Raw genomic sequence first — 17,147 nt, 5'->3', positions numbered from 1 at the left:
GTGGACAGCCATTCACTGCCTGGCTGCAGGCTGGGACGCAAGTAGAGAATACTGCACTCTGATTGGTGGACAACTCCAGCCATCCACCAATCAGCATGCGGACAGCCATTCACTGCCTGGCTGCAGGCTGGGAGGCAGGTAGAGAATACTGCACTCTGATTGGTGGATAGCTCCAGCCATCCTCCAATCAGCATGCGGACAGCCATTCACTGCCTGGCCCCTAGAATTGTGGGACCCTGGGCAGCTGCCCAGTGTGCCGATACGTTAAGATGGCCCTGGATGCAGAAGTAGTTTGGAAGCAAACAAATGGGGTGACACATATCAGTAGCTGGAGAGAGGGACTGGCCCAAGAGATTGTTCCTTTAGGATTGGTGGAAAGTGCCCGTGTTTAAAGGAAGACAGAAGGGTGCCAGTTGAGAGAGATACGTTAAAGTGGTTAAAATAAGAATTTACTTACCGATAATTCTATTTCTCATAGTCCGTAGTGGATGCTGGGAACTCCGTAAGGACCATGGGGAATAGCGGCTCCGCAGGAGACTGGGCACAAAAGTAAAGCTTTAGGACTACCTGGTCTGCACTGGCTCCTCCCCCTATGACCCTCCTCCAAGCCTCAGTTAGGATACTGTGCCCGGACGAGCGTACACAATAAGGAAGGATTTATGAATCCCGGGTAAGACTCATACCAGCCACACCGATCACACCGTACAACCTGTGATCTGAATCCAGTTAACAGCATGATAACAGAGGAGCCTCTGGAAAGATGGCTCACAACCACAATAACCCGATTTTTGTAACAATAACTATGTACAAGTATTGCAGACAATCCGCACTTGGGATGGGCGCCCAGCATCCACTACGGACTATGAGAAATAGAATTATCGGTAAGTAAATTCTTATTTTCTCTGACGTCCTAGTGGATGCTGGGAACTCCGTAAGGACCATGGGGATTATACCAAAGCTCCCAAACGGGCGGGAGAGTGCGGATGACTCTGCAGCACCGAATGAGAGAACTCCAGGTCCTCCTCAGCCAGGGTATCAAATTTGTAGAATTTAGCAAACGTGTTTGCCCCTGACCAAGTAGCTGCTCGGCAAAGTTGTAAAGCCGAGACCCCTCGGGCAGCCGCCCAAGATGAGCCCACTTTCCGTGTGGAATGGGCCTTCACAGATTTTGGCTGTGGCAGGCCTGCCACAGAATGTGCAAGCTGAATTGTGCTACAAATCCAACGAGCAATAGTCTGCTTAGAAGCAGGAGCACCCAGCTTGTTGGGTGCATACAGGATAAACAGCGAGTCAGATTTTCTGACTCCAGCCGTCCTGGAACATATATTTTCAGGGCCCTGACTACGTCCAGCAACTTGGAGTCCTCCAAGTCCCTAGTAGTTGCAGGTACCACAATAGGCTGGTTCACGTGAAACGCTGAAAACACCTTAGGGAGAAATTGAGGATGAGACCTCAATTCCGCCCTGTCTGGAAGATCAGATAAGGGACTTTACAGGATAAAGCCCCCAATTCTGACACGCGCCTGGCCGAGGCCAGGGCCAACAACATGACCACTTTCCATGTGAGATATTTTAACTCCACAGATTCAAGTGGTTCAAACCAATGTGACTTTAGGAACCCCAAAACTACATTGAGATCCCAAGGTGCCACTGGAGGCACAAAAGGAGGCTGTATATGCAGTACCCCTTTTACAAAACGTCTGAACTTCAGGAACTGAAGTTAGTTCTTTCTGGAAGAAAATTGACAGGGCCGAAATTTGAACCTTAATGGACCCCAATTTTAGGCACATAGACACTCCTGTTTACAGGAAATGCAGGAATCGACCTAGTTGAAAATTCCTCCATCGGGGCCTTACTGGCCTCGCACCCCGCAACATATTTTCGCCAAATGCGGTGATAATGCTTTGCGGTTACATCCTTCCTGGCTTGATCAGGGTAGGGATGACTTCATCCGGAATGCCTTTTTCCTTCAGGATCCGGCGTTCAACCGCCCTGCCGTTAAACGCAGCCGCGGTAAGTCTCGGAATAGACAGGGTCCTTGCTGGAGCAGGTCCCATCTTAGAGGTAGAGGCCACGGGTCCTCCGTGAGCATCTCTTGAAGTTCCGGGTACCAAGTCCTTCTTGGCCAATCCGGAGCCACGAGTATAGTTCTTACTCCCCTCCGTCTTATAATTCTCAGTACTTTTGGTATGAGAGGAAGAGGAGGGAACACATACACTGACTGGTACACCCACGGTGTTACCAGAGCGTCCACAGCTATTGCCTGAGGGTCCCTTGACCTGGCGCAATACCTGTCCAATTTTTTGTTTAGGCGGGACGCCATCATGTCCACCTTTGGTTTTTCCCAATGGTTTACAATCATGTGGAAGACTTCTGGGTGAAGTCCCCACTCTCCCGGGTGGAGGCCGTGCCTGCTGAGGAAGTCTGCTTCCCAGTTGTCCACTCCCGGAATGAATACTGCTGACAGTGCTATCCCATGATTTTCCGCCCAGCGAAGAATCCTTGCAGCTTCTGCCATTGACTGCTTCTTGTGCCACCCTGTCTGTTTACATGGGTGACTGCCGTGATGTTGTCCGACTGGATCAACACCGGCTGACCTTGAAGCAGAGGTCTTGTTAAGCTGAGAGCATTGTAAATGGCCCTTAGCTCCAGGATATTTATGTGAAATGATGTCTCCAGGCTTGACCATAAGCCCTGGAAATTTCTTCCCTGTGTGACTGCTCCCCAGCCTCGCAGGCTGGCATCCGTGGTCACCAGGACCCAGTCCTGAATGCCGACTCTGCGGCCCTCTAGAAGATGAGCACTCTGCAACCACCACAGGAGGGACACCCTTGTCCTTGGTGACCGGGTTATCCGCTGATGCATCTTAAGTTGCGACCCTGACCATTTGTCCAGCATGTCCCACTGGAAAGTTCTTGCGTGGAATCTGCCGAATGGCTTTGCTTCGTAGGAAGCTACCATCTTTCCCAGAACCCTTGTGCATTGATGCACTGAGACTTGGCTCGGTTTTAGGAGGTTCCTGACTAGCTCGGATAACTCCCTGGCTCTCTCCTCCGGGAGAAACACCTTTTTCTGAACTGTGTCCAGAATCATCCCTAGGAACAGAAGACGAGTCGTCGGAACCAGCTGCGATTTTGGAATATTGAGAATCCAATCGTGCTGTCGCAACACTACCTGAGATAGTGCTACACCGACCTCCAACTGTTCCCAGGATCTTACCCTTATCAGGAGATCGTCCAAGTAAGGGATAACTAAAACTCCCTTCCTTCGAAGGAGTATCATCATTTCGGCCATTACCTTGGTAAAGACCCGGGGTGCCGTGGACCATCCAAACGGCAGCGTCTGAAACTGATAGTGACAGTTCTGTACCACAAACCTGAGGTACCCTTGGTGAGAAGGGTAAATTTGGACATGAAGGTAAGCATCCTTGATGTCCAGAGACACCATGTAGTCCCCTTCTCTTGAATTTGAACCTCCGTATGTAAGTGTTCAAAGATTTTAGATTTAAAATCGGTCTCACCGAGCCGTCCGGCTTCGGTACCACAACAGTGTGGAGTAATACCCCTTTCCCTGTTGCAGGAGGGGTACCTTAATTATCACCTGCTGGGAATACAGCTTGTGAATGGCTTCCAACACTGCCTCCCTGTCTGCTTGTAAAGCCCCAGCGTCATGCTGAGGGCTTGGCAGAGGCGGGAGAGGGCTTCTGTTCCTGGGAACTGGCTGATTTCTGCAGCCTTTTCCCTCTCCCTCTGTCACGGGGCAGAAATGAGGAACCTTTTGCCCACGTGCCCTTATGGGAACGAAAGGACTGCGCCTGATAATACGGCGTCTTCTTATGTTGAGAGGCGACCTGGGGTAAAAACGTGGATTTCCCAGCTGTTGCCGTGGCCACCAGGTCTGAAAGACCGACCCCAAATAACTCCTCCCCTTTATAAGGCAATACTTCCATATGCCATTTGGAATCCGCATCACCTGACCACTGTCGTGTCCATAACCCTCTTCTGGCAGAAATGGACAGCGCACTTACTCTTGATGCCAGTCGGCAAATATCCCGCTGTGCATCACCCATATATAGAAATGCATCTTTTAAATGCTCTACAGGCAATAATATACTGTCCCTATCTAGGGTATCAATATTTTCAGTCAGGGAATCCGACCACGCCAACCCAGCACTGCACATCCAGGCTGAGGCGATTGCTGGTCGCAGTATAACACCAGTATGTGTGTAAATACATTTTAGGATACCCTCCTGCTTTCTATCAGCAGGATCCTTAAGGGCGGCCATCTCAGGAGAGGATAGAGCCCTTGTTTTGACAAGCGTGTGAGCGCTTTATCCCCCCTAGGGGGTGTTTCCCAACGCACCCTAACCTCTGGCGGGAAAGGATATATGCCAATAACTTTTTAGAAATTATCAGTTTTTTTATCGGGGGAAACCCACGCTTCATCACACACCTCATTTAATTTCTCAGATTCAGGAAAACTACAGGTAGTTTTTCCTCACTGAACATAATACCCCTATTGGTGGTACTCGTATTATCAGAAATGTGTAAAACATTTTCCATTGCCTCATCATGTAACGTGTGGCCCTACTGGAAGTCATATTTGTCTCTTCACCGTCGACACTGGAGTCAGTATCCGTGTCGGCGTCTGTATTTGCCATCTGAGGTAACGGGCGCTTTAGAGCCCCTGACGGCCTATGAGACGTCTGGACAGGCACAAGCTGAGTAGTCGGCTGTCTCATGTCAATCACTGTCTTTTGTAAAGAGCTGACACTGTCATGTAATTCCTTCCAGCAGTTCATCCACTCAGGTGTCGACCCCCTAGGGGGTGACATCCCTATTACAGGCAATTTGCTCCGCCTCCACATCATTTTCCTCCTCATACATGTCGACACAAACGTACCGACACACAGCACACACACAGGGAATGCTCTGATAGAGGACAGGACCCCACTAGCCCTTTGGGGAGACAGAGGGAGAGTTTGCCAGCACACACCAGAGCGCTATATATATACAGGGATAACCTTATATAAGTGTTTTTCCCCTTATAGCTGCTGTATTGTTTATACTGCGCCTAATTAGTGCCCCCCTCTCTTTTTTAACCCTTTCTGTAGTGTAGTGACTGCAGGGGAGAGTCAGGGAGCTTCCCTCCAACGGAGCTGTGAGGGAAAATGGCGCCAGTGTGCTGAGGAGATAGGCTCCGCCCCTTTCTCTACGGCCTTTTCTCCCGTTTTTCAGTGTAATCTGGCAGGGGTTAAAATTCATCCATATAGCCCTGGGGGCTATATGTGATGTATTTTCGCCAGCCAAGGTGTTTTTATTGCTGCTCAGGGCGCCCCCCCCTAGCGCCCTGCACCCTCAGTGACCGAAGTGTGAAGTGTGCTGAGGAGCAATGGCGCACAGCTGCAGTGCTGTGCGCTACCTTGTTGAAGACAGGATGTCTTCTGCCGCCGATTTTCCGGACCTCTTCTTGCTTCTGGCTCTGTAAGGGGGCCGGCGGCGCGGCTCTGGGACCGGACTCCATGGCTGGGCCTGTGTTCGATCCCTCTGGAGCTAATGGTGTCCAGTAGCCTAAGAAGCCCAATCCACTCTGCACGCAGGTGAGTTCGCTTCTTCTCCCCTTAGTCCCTCGATGCAGTGAGCCTGTTGCCAGCAGGTCTCACTGAAAATAAAAAACCTAAAACTAAACTTTTCACTAAGCAGCTCAGGAGAGCCCCCAGTGTGCACCCTTCTCGTTCGGGCACAAAAATCTAACTGAGGCTTGGAGGAGGGTCATAGGGGGAGGAGCCAGTGCACACCAGGTAGTCCTAAAGCTTTACTTTTGTGCCCAGTCTCCTGCGGAGCCGCTATTCCCCATGGTCCTTACGGAGTTCCCAGCATCCACTAGGACGTCAGAGAAAGGCAGGAATACAGTGTAGGATAGAGGCAACAGAGTAGTTGGGACAGTGTAGGGTCATAGGACCACATTATGGTGAGAGGATGAATTTATAGTGGAGGAAGTTGGCTTTGGAGCAGCATTCTCTCCTCATAGGTGGTCATTCCGAGATGTTCGCTCGCTAGCTGTTTTTAGCAGCCGTGCAAACGCTATGCTGCCTCCCACTGGGAGTGTATTTTAGCTTAGCAGAAGTGCGAATGAAAGGATCGCAGAGCGGCTACAAAGTTTTTTTGTGCATTTTCAGAGTAGCTCAAAACCTACTCAGCGCTTGCGATCACTTCAGACTGTTCAGTTCCTCTTTTGACGTCACAAACACGCCCTGCGTTCGCCCAGCCACGCCTGTTTTTTTCCTGGCACGCCTGCGTTTTTTCGAACACTCCCTGAAAACGGTCAGTTGACACCCAGAAACGCCCACTTCCTGTCAATCACTCTGCGGCCAGCAGTGCGACTGAAAAGCTTGTGTGAAACTACATCGCTCGTTGTAATAGTACGTCGCGCATGCGCATTGCGCCGCATTCGCATGCGCAGAAGTGCCAATTTTTTTGCCTCATCGCTGCACAGCGAACGAATGCAGCTAGCGATCAACTCGGAATGACCCCCATAGCCAAGTGCAAAAGAGCTGTGCAAATGTTATTACGTGAATCCAGAGATTTTAGTCACCCAATTCTGATTTTGGGGCTGAGGGACCCTTGAACAGCCGACATCGACAGCATGAAAGATTATAAATAAAACGGGTCTTACCGCCTGCTTGCACCAGGAACAGCTGATCGCCACAATTTCCTTACTGTGGAATGAAAACTTCTGCTGGAAACCCTGCAGGTATGACACAATGAAACAAGAGTCAATAGATAAAGCAGAAACAGAACCACTGTCAGGGAGATGCGTTCGCAGAAAATAAAAGTAAAGGTGTCTCTATTTCTTTTACCCATTATTTCATACTCAGTGTGTTCTAAGGCAGAATGCGTCGTGGCGTCTTTGGGGATGATGCAAGTCATTGTATGTGCTCCGGCATTGAAAGTCTGACTGGTCCTCCCCTATCAGAATGTCTGGTATGATACGTGTCACTATCATCAGTGCGCATGTGCACCAGCCACGTCCCTGGCGCAGAAGATCCGTCTGCAAACAGCCGTATTTACGTTGACTCAGTCTTAGTGAACTTTGCCCATGTGACAACACCTTTTCCAGCCCAGCCACATCCGTTCATTCGCTGGCGGAGATGTGATTGAACCGCAAAAGGCTCTGCATTATCTGTAGTTGCGCATGCTTGATTGCAGAGCATTCGCACGTCCTATCATTATGAGCCTGATTTCAAGGTGGATGCAGAAGCACCCACAGCTACGCCTATTGACGTCACCTGTCTGCGCCTTTACGCAAAAGCTGCTACAATGCCCTTCCCTGGTGTACATCCATGCGTCTGACTGTGCAAGGACTGAGACGCCTACTGACAGCGTCCATACGCGCTGTAATACTGCATGGCACGTCCTTAGACACTACCATCGGTTGCACCATCGGAACGTTTGGCAGGTGCAGTGTCTCCATCTGTGTATGGCCTTCTGTGTGAGTAGATGAACGTCTGTGTATACAACCACTTTCACCGACACACCCGGGACACCCAATCAGTGGCCCCAGAGGTGGGGCTGTAGCACAGTCCAAAACTGAAATAGTGGAGCCACAACTGCCCCTTAGCACTTGACTGCTATGTGGTATTATAAGGCCTGATTCCCGGTGTAGTACGCAATGTCGATTTAGCACACAGTGGAGCGTTTCTTTGACACTGCGCATGTGTCTAGGCCTCACTGCGCGTATGCCACAATGATTGACAGGAGGCATTTATGGGAGTGTAGGCAAAAACACAGTTGTGTTGCAACCATCTTGGGAGAGGCTGCAACTGCGATATGTACACAGCTGCGACATCTCTGGCGTCGTACGTCCTGCAGCGAAAGCATTTGTGTACATCTCTGAACCAGGCTGATAAAAACTGAGGAGACATCACCTAACCTTTTAATGTTATTCTGGGCCGGTTCCACCTATCAGGAGGCTTTCTTTCTTTCAAGTTTATCTGCACGGTGACTGGAATGTATCTCAGCGACCAGCTGAGGACCCTTCCCTCACCGCACCAGCAGTGATCCAGCAGTAGTAAGACCATATAGTGGTCACCTTGAACATCTCCTCTGACCGTACTAGGAGCTCTTAGAAACCATATATCAGCCCACAGGATTTATCGCTGTCCGGCTGAAGGGACTGGTCCCCTGTGCTGTGTGATCAGGGGATAATACAGTCATGGAATGCTTTGTTGTGCACCTTCTCTAAAATAAGCCCCACTGTCCCATTCCCCAACCTCTCTCATCCTTTCCCATTGATTCTGAGATTAGGATTTTACCATTACAATCTGTTAAATCTGCAAAACATTTTCATTAAAACTAGATTGTAAGAATAAATAAAATTTTACTCACCGGTAAATCTATTTCTCGTAGTCCGCAGTGGATGCTGGGACTCCGTAAGGACCATGGGGAATAGCGGCTCCGCAGGAGACTGGGCACAACTAAAGAAGCTTTAGGACTACCTGGTGTGCACTGGCTCCTCCCACTATGACCCTCCTCCAGACCTCAGTTAGGATACTGTGCCCGGAAGAGCTGACACAATAAGGAAGGATTTTGAATCCCGGGTAAGACTCATACCAGCCACACCAATCACACCGTATAACTCGTGATACTATACCCAGTTAACAGTATGAAATATAACTGAGCCTCTCAACAGATGGCTCAACAATAACCCTTTAGTTAGGCAATAACTATAAACAAGTATTGCAGACAATCTGCACTTAGGATGGGCGCCCAGCATCCACTACGGACTACGAGAAATAGATTTACCGGTGAGTAAAATCTTATTTTCTCTGACGTCCTAAGTGGATGCTGGGACTCCGTAAGGACCATGGGGATTATACCAAAGCTCCCAAACGGGCGGGAGAGTGCGGATGACTCTGCAGCACCGAATGAGCAAACTCTAGGTCCTCCTCAGCCAGGGTATCAAACTTGTAGACTCTTGCAAAAATGTTTGAACCCGACCAAGTAACAGCTCGGCAAATTTGTAAAGCCGAGATCCCTCGGGCAGCCGCCCAAGAAGAGCCCACTTTCCTCGTGGAATGGGCTTTTACAGATTTAGGGTGCGGCAGTCCAGCCGCAGAATGTGCAAGTTGAATCGTGCTACAGATCCATCGAGCAATAGTCTGCTTAGAAGCAGGAGCACCCAGCTTGTTGGGTGCATACAGGATAAATAGCGAGACAGTTTTCCTGACTCCAGCCGTCCTGGAAACATATACTTTCCAGGGCCCTGACTACGTCCCGTAACTTGGAATCCTCCAAGTCCCAAGTAGCCGCAGGCACCACAATAGGTTGGTTCACATGAAAAACTGATACCACCTTAGGAAGGAATTGGGAACGAGTCCTCAATTCCGCCTTATCCATATAAAAAATCAGATAAGGGCTTTTGCATGACAAAGCCGCCAATTCTGATACACGCCTGGCCGACGCCAAGGCCAACAGCATGACCACTTTCCACGTGAGGTATTGTAGCTCCACGGATTTAAGTGGCTCAACCCAATGCGACTTTAGGAAATCCAACACCACGTTGAGATCCCACGGTGCCACTGGAGGCACAAACGGGGGCTGACTATGCAGCACTCCCTTAACAAAAGTCTGAACTTCAGGTAGTGAAGCCAGTTCTATTTTGGAAGAAAATCGATAGAGCCGAAATCTGGACCTTAATGGAACCCAGTTTTAGGCCCATAGTGACTCCTGACTGTAGGAAGTGCAGAAATCGACCTAGCTGAAATTCCTCCTTTGGGGGCCTTCCTGGCCTCACAGCACGCAACATATTTCCGCCATATGCGGTGATAATGGTTTGCGTTCACTTCTTTCCTAGCTTCAATTAGCGTAGGGATAACTTCCTCCGGAATGCCCTTTTCCTTCAGCATCCGGCGTTCAACCGCCATGCCGTCAAACGCAGCCGCGGTACGTCTTGGAACAGACAGGCCCCCTGCTGCAGCAGGTCCTGTCTGAGCGGCAGAGGCCATGGGTCCCCTGAGATCATTTCTTGGAGTTCTGGGTACCAAGCTCTTCTTGGCCAATCCGGAACAATGAGTATAGTTCTTACTCCTCTCCTTCTTATTATTCTCATTACCCTGGGTAAGAGAGGCAGAGAAGGGAACACATACACCGACTGGTACACCCACGGTGTTACCAGAGCGTCCACAGCTATCGCCTGAGGGTCCCTTGACCTGGCGCAATATCTTTGTAGCTTTTTGTTGAGGCGGGACGCCATCATGTCCACCTGTGGCCTTTCCCAATGGTGTACAATCATTTGGAAGACTTCTGGATGAAGTCCCCACTCTCCCGGGTGGAGGTCGTGTCTGCTGAGAAAGTCTGCTTCCCAGTTGTCCACTCCGGGAATGAACACTGCTGACAGTGCTAACACATGATTTTCCGCCCATCGGAGAATCCTTGTGGCTTCTGCCATCGCCATCCTGCTTCTTGTGCCGCCCTGTCGGTTTACATGAGCGACCGCCGTGATGTTGTCTGACTGGATCAGCACCGGCCGGTGTTGAAGCAGGGGTCAAGCCTGACTTAGGGCCTTGTAAATGGCCCTTAGTTCCAGAATATTTATGTGTAGGGAAGTCTCCTGACTTTTCCATAGCCCTTGGAAGTTTCTTCCCTGTGTGACTGCCCCCCAGCCTCGAAGGCTGGCATCCGTGGTCACCAGGACCCAGTCCTGTATGCCGAATCTGCGGCCCCCTAGAAGATGAGCACTCTGCAGCCACCACAACAGCGACACCCTGGCCCTTGGAGACAGGGTTATCCGCCGATGCATCTGAAGATGCGACCCGGACCACTTGTCCAACAGAACCCACTGGAAGATCCTTGCATGGGACCTGACGAATGGAATTTCTTCGTAAGAAGCTACCATCTTTCCCAGGGCTCGCGTGCATGATGCACCGACACCTGTATTTGTATTAGGAGGTCTCTGTCTAGAGACGACAACTCCTTGGACTTCTCCTCCGGGAGAAACCCTTTTTATCCTGTTCTGTGTCCAGAACCATACCCAGGAACAGTAGACGCGTCGTAGGAACCAGCTGCGACTTTGGAATATTCAGAATCCAGCCGTGCTGTTGTAGCACTTCCCGAGATAGTGCTACTCCGACGAACAACTGCTCCCTGGACTTCGCCTTTATAAGGAGATCGTCCAAGTACGGGATAATTATTTCGCCCATTACCTTGGTAAATACCCTCGGTGCCGGGGACAGACCAACGGCAACGTCTGGAATTGGTAATGACAATCCTGTACCACAATTTTGAGGTACTCCTGGTGAAGAGGGTAAATAGGGACATGCAGGTAAGCATCCTTGATGTCCAGTGATACCATGAAATTCTTCAGGCTTGCAATAATCGCCCTGAGCGATTCCATTTTGAACTTGAACCTTCGTATATAAGTGTTCAAGGATTTCAATTTTAGAATGGGTCTCACCGAACCGTCTGGTTTCGGTACCACAACATTTTGGAATAGTAACCCCGGCCTTGTTGAAGGAGGGGTACCTTGATTTCACCTGCTGGAAGTACAGCTTGTGAATTGCCGCCAGTACTACCTCCCTTTCTCCGAGGGCAGCAGGCAAGGCTGATGTGAGGTAACGGCGAGGGGGAGTCGCCTCGAACTCCAGCCTGTATCCCTGTGATACTACTTGCAGAACCTAGGGATCCACCTGTGGGCAAGCCCACTGGTCCCTGAAGTTCCCGAGACGCGCCCCCACCGCACCTGTCTCCACCTGTGGAGCCCCAACGTCATGCAGTGGACTCAGAGGAAGCGGGGGAAGATTTTTGATCCTGGGAACTGGCTGTCTGGTGCAGCTTTTTCCTTCTTCCCTTGTCTCTGTGCAGAAAGGAAGCGCCTTTGACCCGCTTGCGTTTCTGAAGCCGAAAGGACTGTATCTGAAAATACGGTGCTTTCTTAGGCTGTGAGGAAACCTGAGGTAAAAAAAATTCTTCCCAGCTGTTGCTGTGGATACGAGGTCCCAGAGACCATCCCCAAACAATTCCTCACCCTTATAAGGCAGAATCTCCATGTGCCTTTTAAAGGCAGCATCACCTGTCCACTGCCGGGTCTCTAATACCCTCCTGGCAGAATGGACATTGCATTAATTCTGGATGCCAGCCGGCAAATATCCCTCTGTGCATCCTTCATATATAAGACGACGTCTTTAAAATGCTCTATGTTAGCAAAATATTTTCCTGTCTAGGGTATTAATATTATCTGACAGGGTATCAGACCACGCTACAGCAGCACTATTTATGCTGAGGCAAATGCAGGTCTCAGTATAGTACCTGAGTGTGTATATACAGACTTCAGGATAGTCTCCTGCTTTTTATCAGCAGGCTCCTTCAAAGTGGCCGTATCCCAAGACGACAGTGCCACCTTTTTTGACAAACGTGTGAGCGCCTTATCCACCCTAGGGGATATCTCCCAACGTGACCTATCCTCTGGCGGGAAAGGGTACGCCAGCAGTAACTTTTTAGAAATTACCATTTTCTTATCGGGGGAACCCACGCTCTTTACACACTTCATTCACTCATCTGATGGGGGAACAAAACACTGGCTGCTTTTTCTCCCCAAACATAAAAACCCTTTTATGTGGTACTTGGGTTCATGTCAGAATGTGTAACACATTTCTTATTGCCGAGATCATGCAACGGATGTTCCTAGTGGATTGTGTATATGTCTCAACCTCGTCGACACTGGAGTCAGACTCCGTGCCGACATCTGTGTCTGCCATCTGAGGTAACGGGCGTTTTTTGAGCCCCTGATGGCCTTTGAGACGCCTGGGCAGGCGCGGGCTGAGAAGCCGGCTGTCCCACAGCTGTTACGTCATCCAGCCTTTTATGTAAGGAGTTGACATTGTCGGTTAATACCTTCCACCTATCCATCCACACTGGTGTCGGCCCCACAGGGGGCGACATCCCATTTATCGGCCTCTGCTCCGCCTCCACGTAACCTTCCTCATCCAACATGTCGACACAGCCGCACCGACACACCGCACACACACAGGGAATGCTCTGACTGAGGACAGGACCCCACAAAGTCCTTTGGGGAGACAGAGAGAGAGTATGCCAGCACACACCAGAGCGCTATATAATGCAGGGATTAACACTATAACTGAGTGATTTTTCCCCCAATAGCTGCTTGTATACACATATTGCGCCTAAATTTAGTGCCCCCCCTCTCTTTTTAACCCTTTGAGCCTGAAAACTACAGGGGAGAGCCTGGGGAGCTGTCTTCCAGCTGCACTGTGAAGAAAAAATGGCGCCAGTGTGCTGAGGGAGATAGCCCCGCCCCTTTTTCGGCTGACTTTTCTCCCGCTTTTTTCATGGATTCTGGCAGGGGTAATTTATCACATATATAGCCCTGGGACTATTTGCCAGCCAAGGTGTATTTTATTGCCCTCAGGGCGCCCCCCCCCAGCGCCCTGCACCCATCAGTGACCAGAGTGTGAGGTGTGCATGAGGAGCAATGGCGCAGAGCTGCAGTGCTGTGCGCTACCTTGTTGAAGACAGAAGTCTTCTGCCGCCGATTTTCCGGAACACTTCTTGCTTCTGGCTCTGTAAGGGGGCCGGCGGCGCAGCTCCGGGACCGAACATCGAGGTCGGGTCCTGTGGTCGATCCCTCTGGAGCTAATGGTGTCCAGTAGCCTAAGAAGCCCAAGCTACCACCAGTTAGGTAGGTTCGCTTCTTCTCCCCTTAGTCCCTCGTTGCAGTGAGCCTGTTCCCAGCAGGTCTCACTGTAAAATAAAAAACCTAAAATATACTTTCTTTCTAGGAGCTCAGGAGAGCCCCTAGTGTGCATCCAGCTCAGCCGGGCACAAGATTCTAACTGAGGTCTGGAGGAGGGTCATAGTGGGAGGAGCCAGTGCACACCAGGTAGTCCTAAAGCTTTCTTTAGTTGTGCCCAGTCTCCTGCGGAGCCGCTATTCCCCATGGTCCTTACGGAGTCCCAGCATCCACTTAGGACGTCAGAGAAATACAAAATATTGTAGTTTAATTTGTTAAAAATGTAATAACTGAAGCAAGTATCTACCCCTGTACATGATATCCCCTACCTGTGGGGTGCGTGGGCACCTGGATCCAGCATACACCTTATCTGCCTCTGGGAGAGTCTGCCAAGCACACACCAAGGTGCCGCCGACCGGTAGAGACGCCCGGCACATTTTTATTTTTTATTTTTTTAGCAAAATGCTCCCAAAAAGTAAAAAAAAAAAAAAAAAACAAGTGGATCTGGAAGGTGAAAATTGTGTCCCATTAAAATTTGGGATTGCAATTTATTTCCGACAGACCAGAGCTTGTGCAAATGAAAGATGGTTTTGCTCATTAGCGTGCTTTTTTGGTTTGCTAACGAACCTGAATAATCCCCCTTAGTCTGTTTCCTGGTTCATTAATGAGCTAAACTATGGGTAGATCCTAATTGGCGACTTTTGGGACACCCTATACTGGAGATCCCGGAGCGGTGAGTAAAAGTGGCGTATAGATTTGTGGCATCACAATACAGGGGTTGGGGCTACGTTGACGCGTTTCGCAGCAAATCGGGCCAACAAGCTCCTGTCTACTTCACTGGGGAAGTAGGTGCAATCCGGGATGGTTCCCTGTTTATGGAGAACTCCCAGGAAATATGCGAGTCTCCAAAATATTGCAGGACAGCAGGTGAGAATGGTGTACTAAGTGTGGGGGTACACAGTCAAACATTTCTGTTCCAGAGGACTTTTATCTTCTCTCATCCTCTCTTTGGGGCTAATTCAGACCTGTTTGCTCGCTAGGTTTTTTTTTGCAGTCCTGCGTTTGCATAGTCGCCGCCCATAGGGGAGTGTATGTTCGCTTTGTAAGTGTGTAAACGCATGTGTAGCAGAGCTGTACAAACAGATCTTGTGCAGCGTCTGAGTAGCCAAGGACTTAGTCGCTGCAAATACTTCAGCCTGTCCGGGACCGGAATTGACGTCAAGAACCCTCCCTGCAAACGCTTGGACACGCCTGCGTTTTTCCAAACACTCCCAGAAAACGGTCAGTTGCCACCCAAAAATGCCCTCTTCCTGTCAATCTTCTTGCTATTGCCCGTGCGAATGGATCCTTCACAAAAACTCATCGTTGAGCGGCTATCTGCTTTGTACCCGTTGTTCGCTCGTTCATTTTTTTCGCTACGGAACGATTAGTCGCAAACTGCGCATGCGCAATGTCCGCAGCGCGCCTGCACCAAGTAAATTAGCACAAAAGTTTGGTATTTTACTCACGGCGTAACAAAGTTTTTTCATCGCTCTGATGATCGGAGTGTGATTGACAGGAAGTGGGTGTTTCTGGGCGGAAACTGTCCGTTTTCTGGGAGTGTGCGGAAAAACGCAGGCGTTTCAGGGAAAAACGCGGGAGTGTCTGGAGAAATGGGGGAGTGGCTGGGCGAACGCTGGGTGTGTTTGTGACGTCAAACCAGGAACGAAAAGGACTGAGCTGGTCGCAGTGGCTATTCAGAAACTGCGGTGTAATCGTTATGAGAAAATTAGCAAATCTTTCGTTCGCAATTCTGCTATGCTAAGATACACTCCCAGAGGGCGGCGGCTTAGCGTGTGCATTGCTGCTAAAAGCAGCTAGCGAGCGAACAACTCGGAATCACCCCCATTGCGGTGCATACACATGCGCAGTTTAGACCTGATTGCCCGCTTGTACGACAACGCAGCCTAACAATCAGCTCTGAATTAGACCCTTTATCTTCTCTCAGCGAGAGCATTACTTTTCTTATCACCAGAGAAAGTTAATTTCCTGGTGCAGAATAACGAATTAAACTTATTTGTTAGCAAGATAATGGGGCTCCGGCAGACAGAAAAACAATTACACTTACAACCAATAAAAATAAAATGATGCTAATTCCAAAACATTTCCCGGAATAATAAAGCTTTTAAGACAATTACTTATCTACCTACCAAGTCTGATGCTTCCGCTCACTGCAGTGAAAAGCACTAATGATAATGTTGAGTATGTACTAATGAGGCTGCTCTAGACTTCTCCATCTTAATAAACTGCTATTAACACATTTTCACTTAGAAATAAAACAAAAAGCTCCGAATCATCCAAAGCTGAGGTACCGAAAACGACTAAAGGTCTGATTTACATTTGTACGCAAACCCGATGATTTGCGTACAAATACGATGTTTGGAGGTCTATTCAATCATGAGTGACATGCACCAATGTTTGGGGGGCAGCACCGGGCACCGTTCTTCAAAACTGTGGAGTGACACCCCCGCTTTGAGGGCGAGAGACGGGTCCAGGGTCTGTGTAGTCGAATGCAGACTTCCTGGGCCCCGGGTGTCCGGATTCTGCGGCTAGCCTGAGTAGGATTCAGATTACGCAGGCTGGCCGATGCCTAAAACCATCGGGAGATGGTCACGATGGTGATCCAAGGCTGCCTCTGCACTTGGATTCTCACTAATGATAACAGGAGGTGTCAATCTCCTGTGGACGCCTCCCGCTGCAATAGAATTTTAAAGACGCAGAATTGCACAGCCGCTTCCTTGTTCCCAGTCCAGGCGGAGTTGCGAGTGGGAGTATTCCGGTTATAAGGGAGACTGGGGCAGCTGAGTAGCAACATATAAGGAATTTCTCAAATGTTGCACATGTTCTTGCAGCAATAATTGCTCACTATTAGTGACTACCATTGTGCTAACAGATGTAACAGTGGACAACGATTGGCACCTAGGAGAAAACACCTGATAACGCTGTGACCGGAATCTCTGCATACTAGGCTCACAAGGGGGGTCATTCCGACCCGTTCGCACGCATCGGTTCATCGCTGCAGTGCAAATGGGTCGGAACTGCGCATGTGCGGCGGCTGCATTGAGCATGCGCGTCATTGCCCAGTGACAGCGGCCAGAATAAAGAATAAAGTGATCGCTAGCACGATCGCAAGAAGATTGACAGGTGGGGAGGTGTACCGGGGCGTCTACTCACCATTTTCCGGGCGTGGAGATCCGAACGCAGGCGTGTCCAGGCGTTTGGAGAGCGGATGTCTGACGTCAAATCCGGGACCTTCATCGCTGGATCGATCGCACAGGGTAAGTAACTGCAGGGCTAGCCTACTTCTGCACAAAACTTTTTTAGCATAGCAGGGCTGCACAAGCGATCTCAGCCCTGCTATGC

At 49.8% G+C, this 17,147-nt stretch overlaps 1 protein-coding gene across 13 annotated transcripts in view; it reads right to left on the bottom strand.

The window, feature by feature from the left end:
- Positions 1 to 17,147, bottom strand: part of DGKI (diacylglycerol kinase iota) — a 439,065-nt gene that overhangs the window by 226,514 nt on the left and 195,404 nt on the right. For all 13 annotated transcript variants that reach the window (XM_063928993.1, XM_063928994.1, XM_063928996.1 and 10 more), the window contains exon 7: positions 6,675 to 6,746. In XM_063928993.1, the coding sequence (XP_063785063.1) occupies positions 6,675 to 6,746 (72 nt within the window). The remainder of the gene's footprint in view (positions 1 to 6,674; positions 6,747 to 17,147) is intronic.

The sequence above is a fragment of the Pseudophryne corroboree genome, chromosome 6, assembly GCF_028390025.1.
Source record: "Pseudophryne corroboree isolate aPseCor3 chromosome 6, aPseCor3.hap2, whole genome shotgun sequence".
In the NCBI taxonomy this organism is placed as follows: Eukaryota; Metazoa; Chordata; class Amphibia; order Anura; family Myobatrachidae; genus Pseudophryne; species Pseudophryne corroboree.
This window is presented reverse-complemented; position numbering and strand designations above follow the sequence as displayed.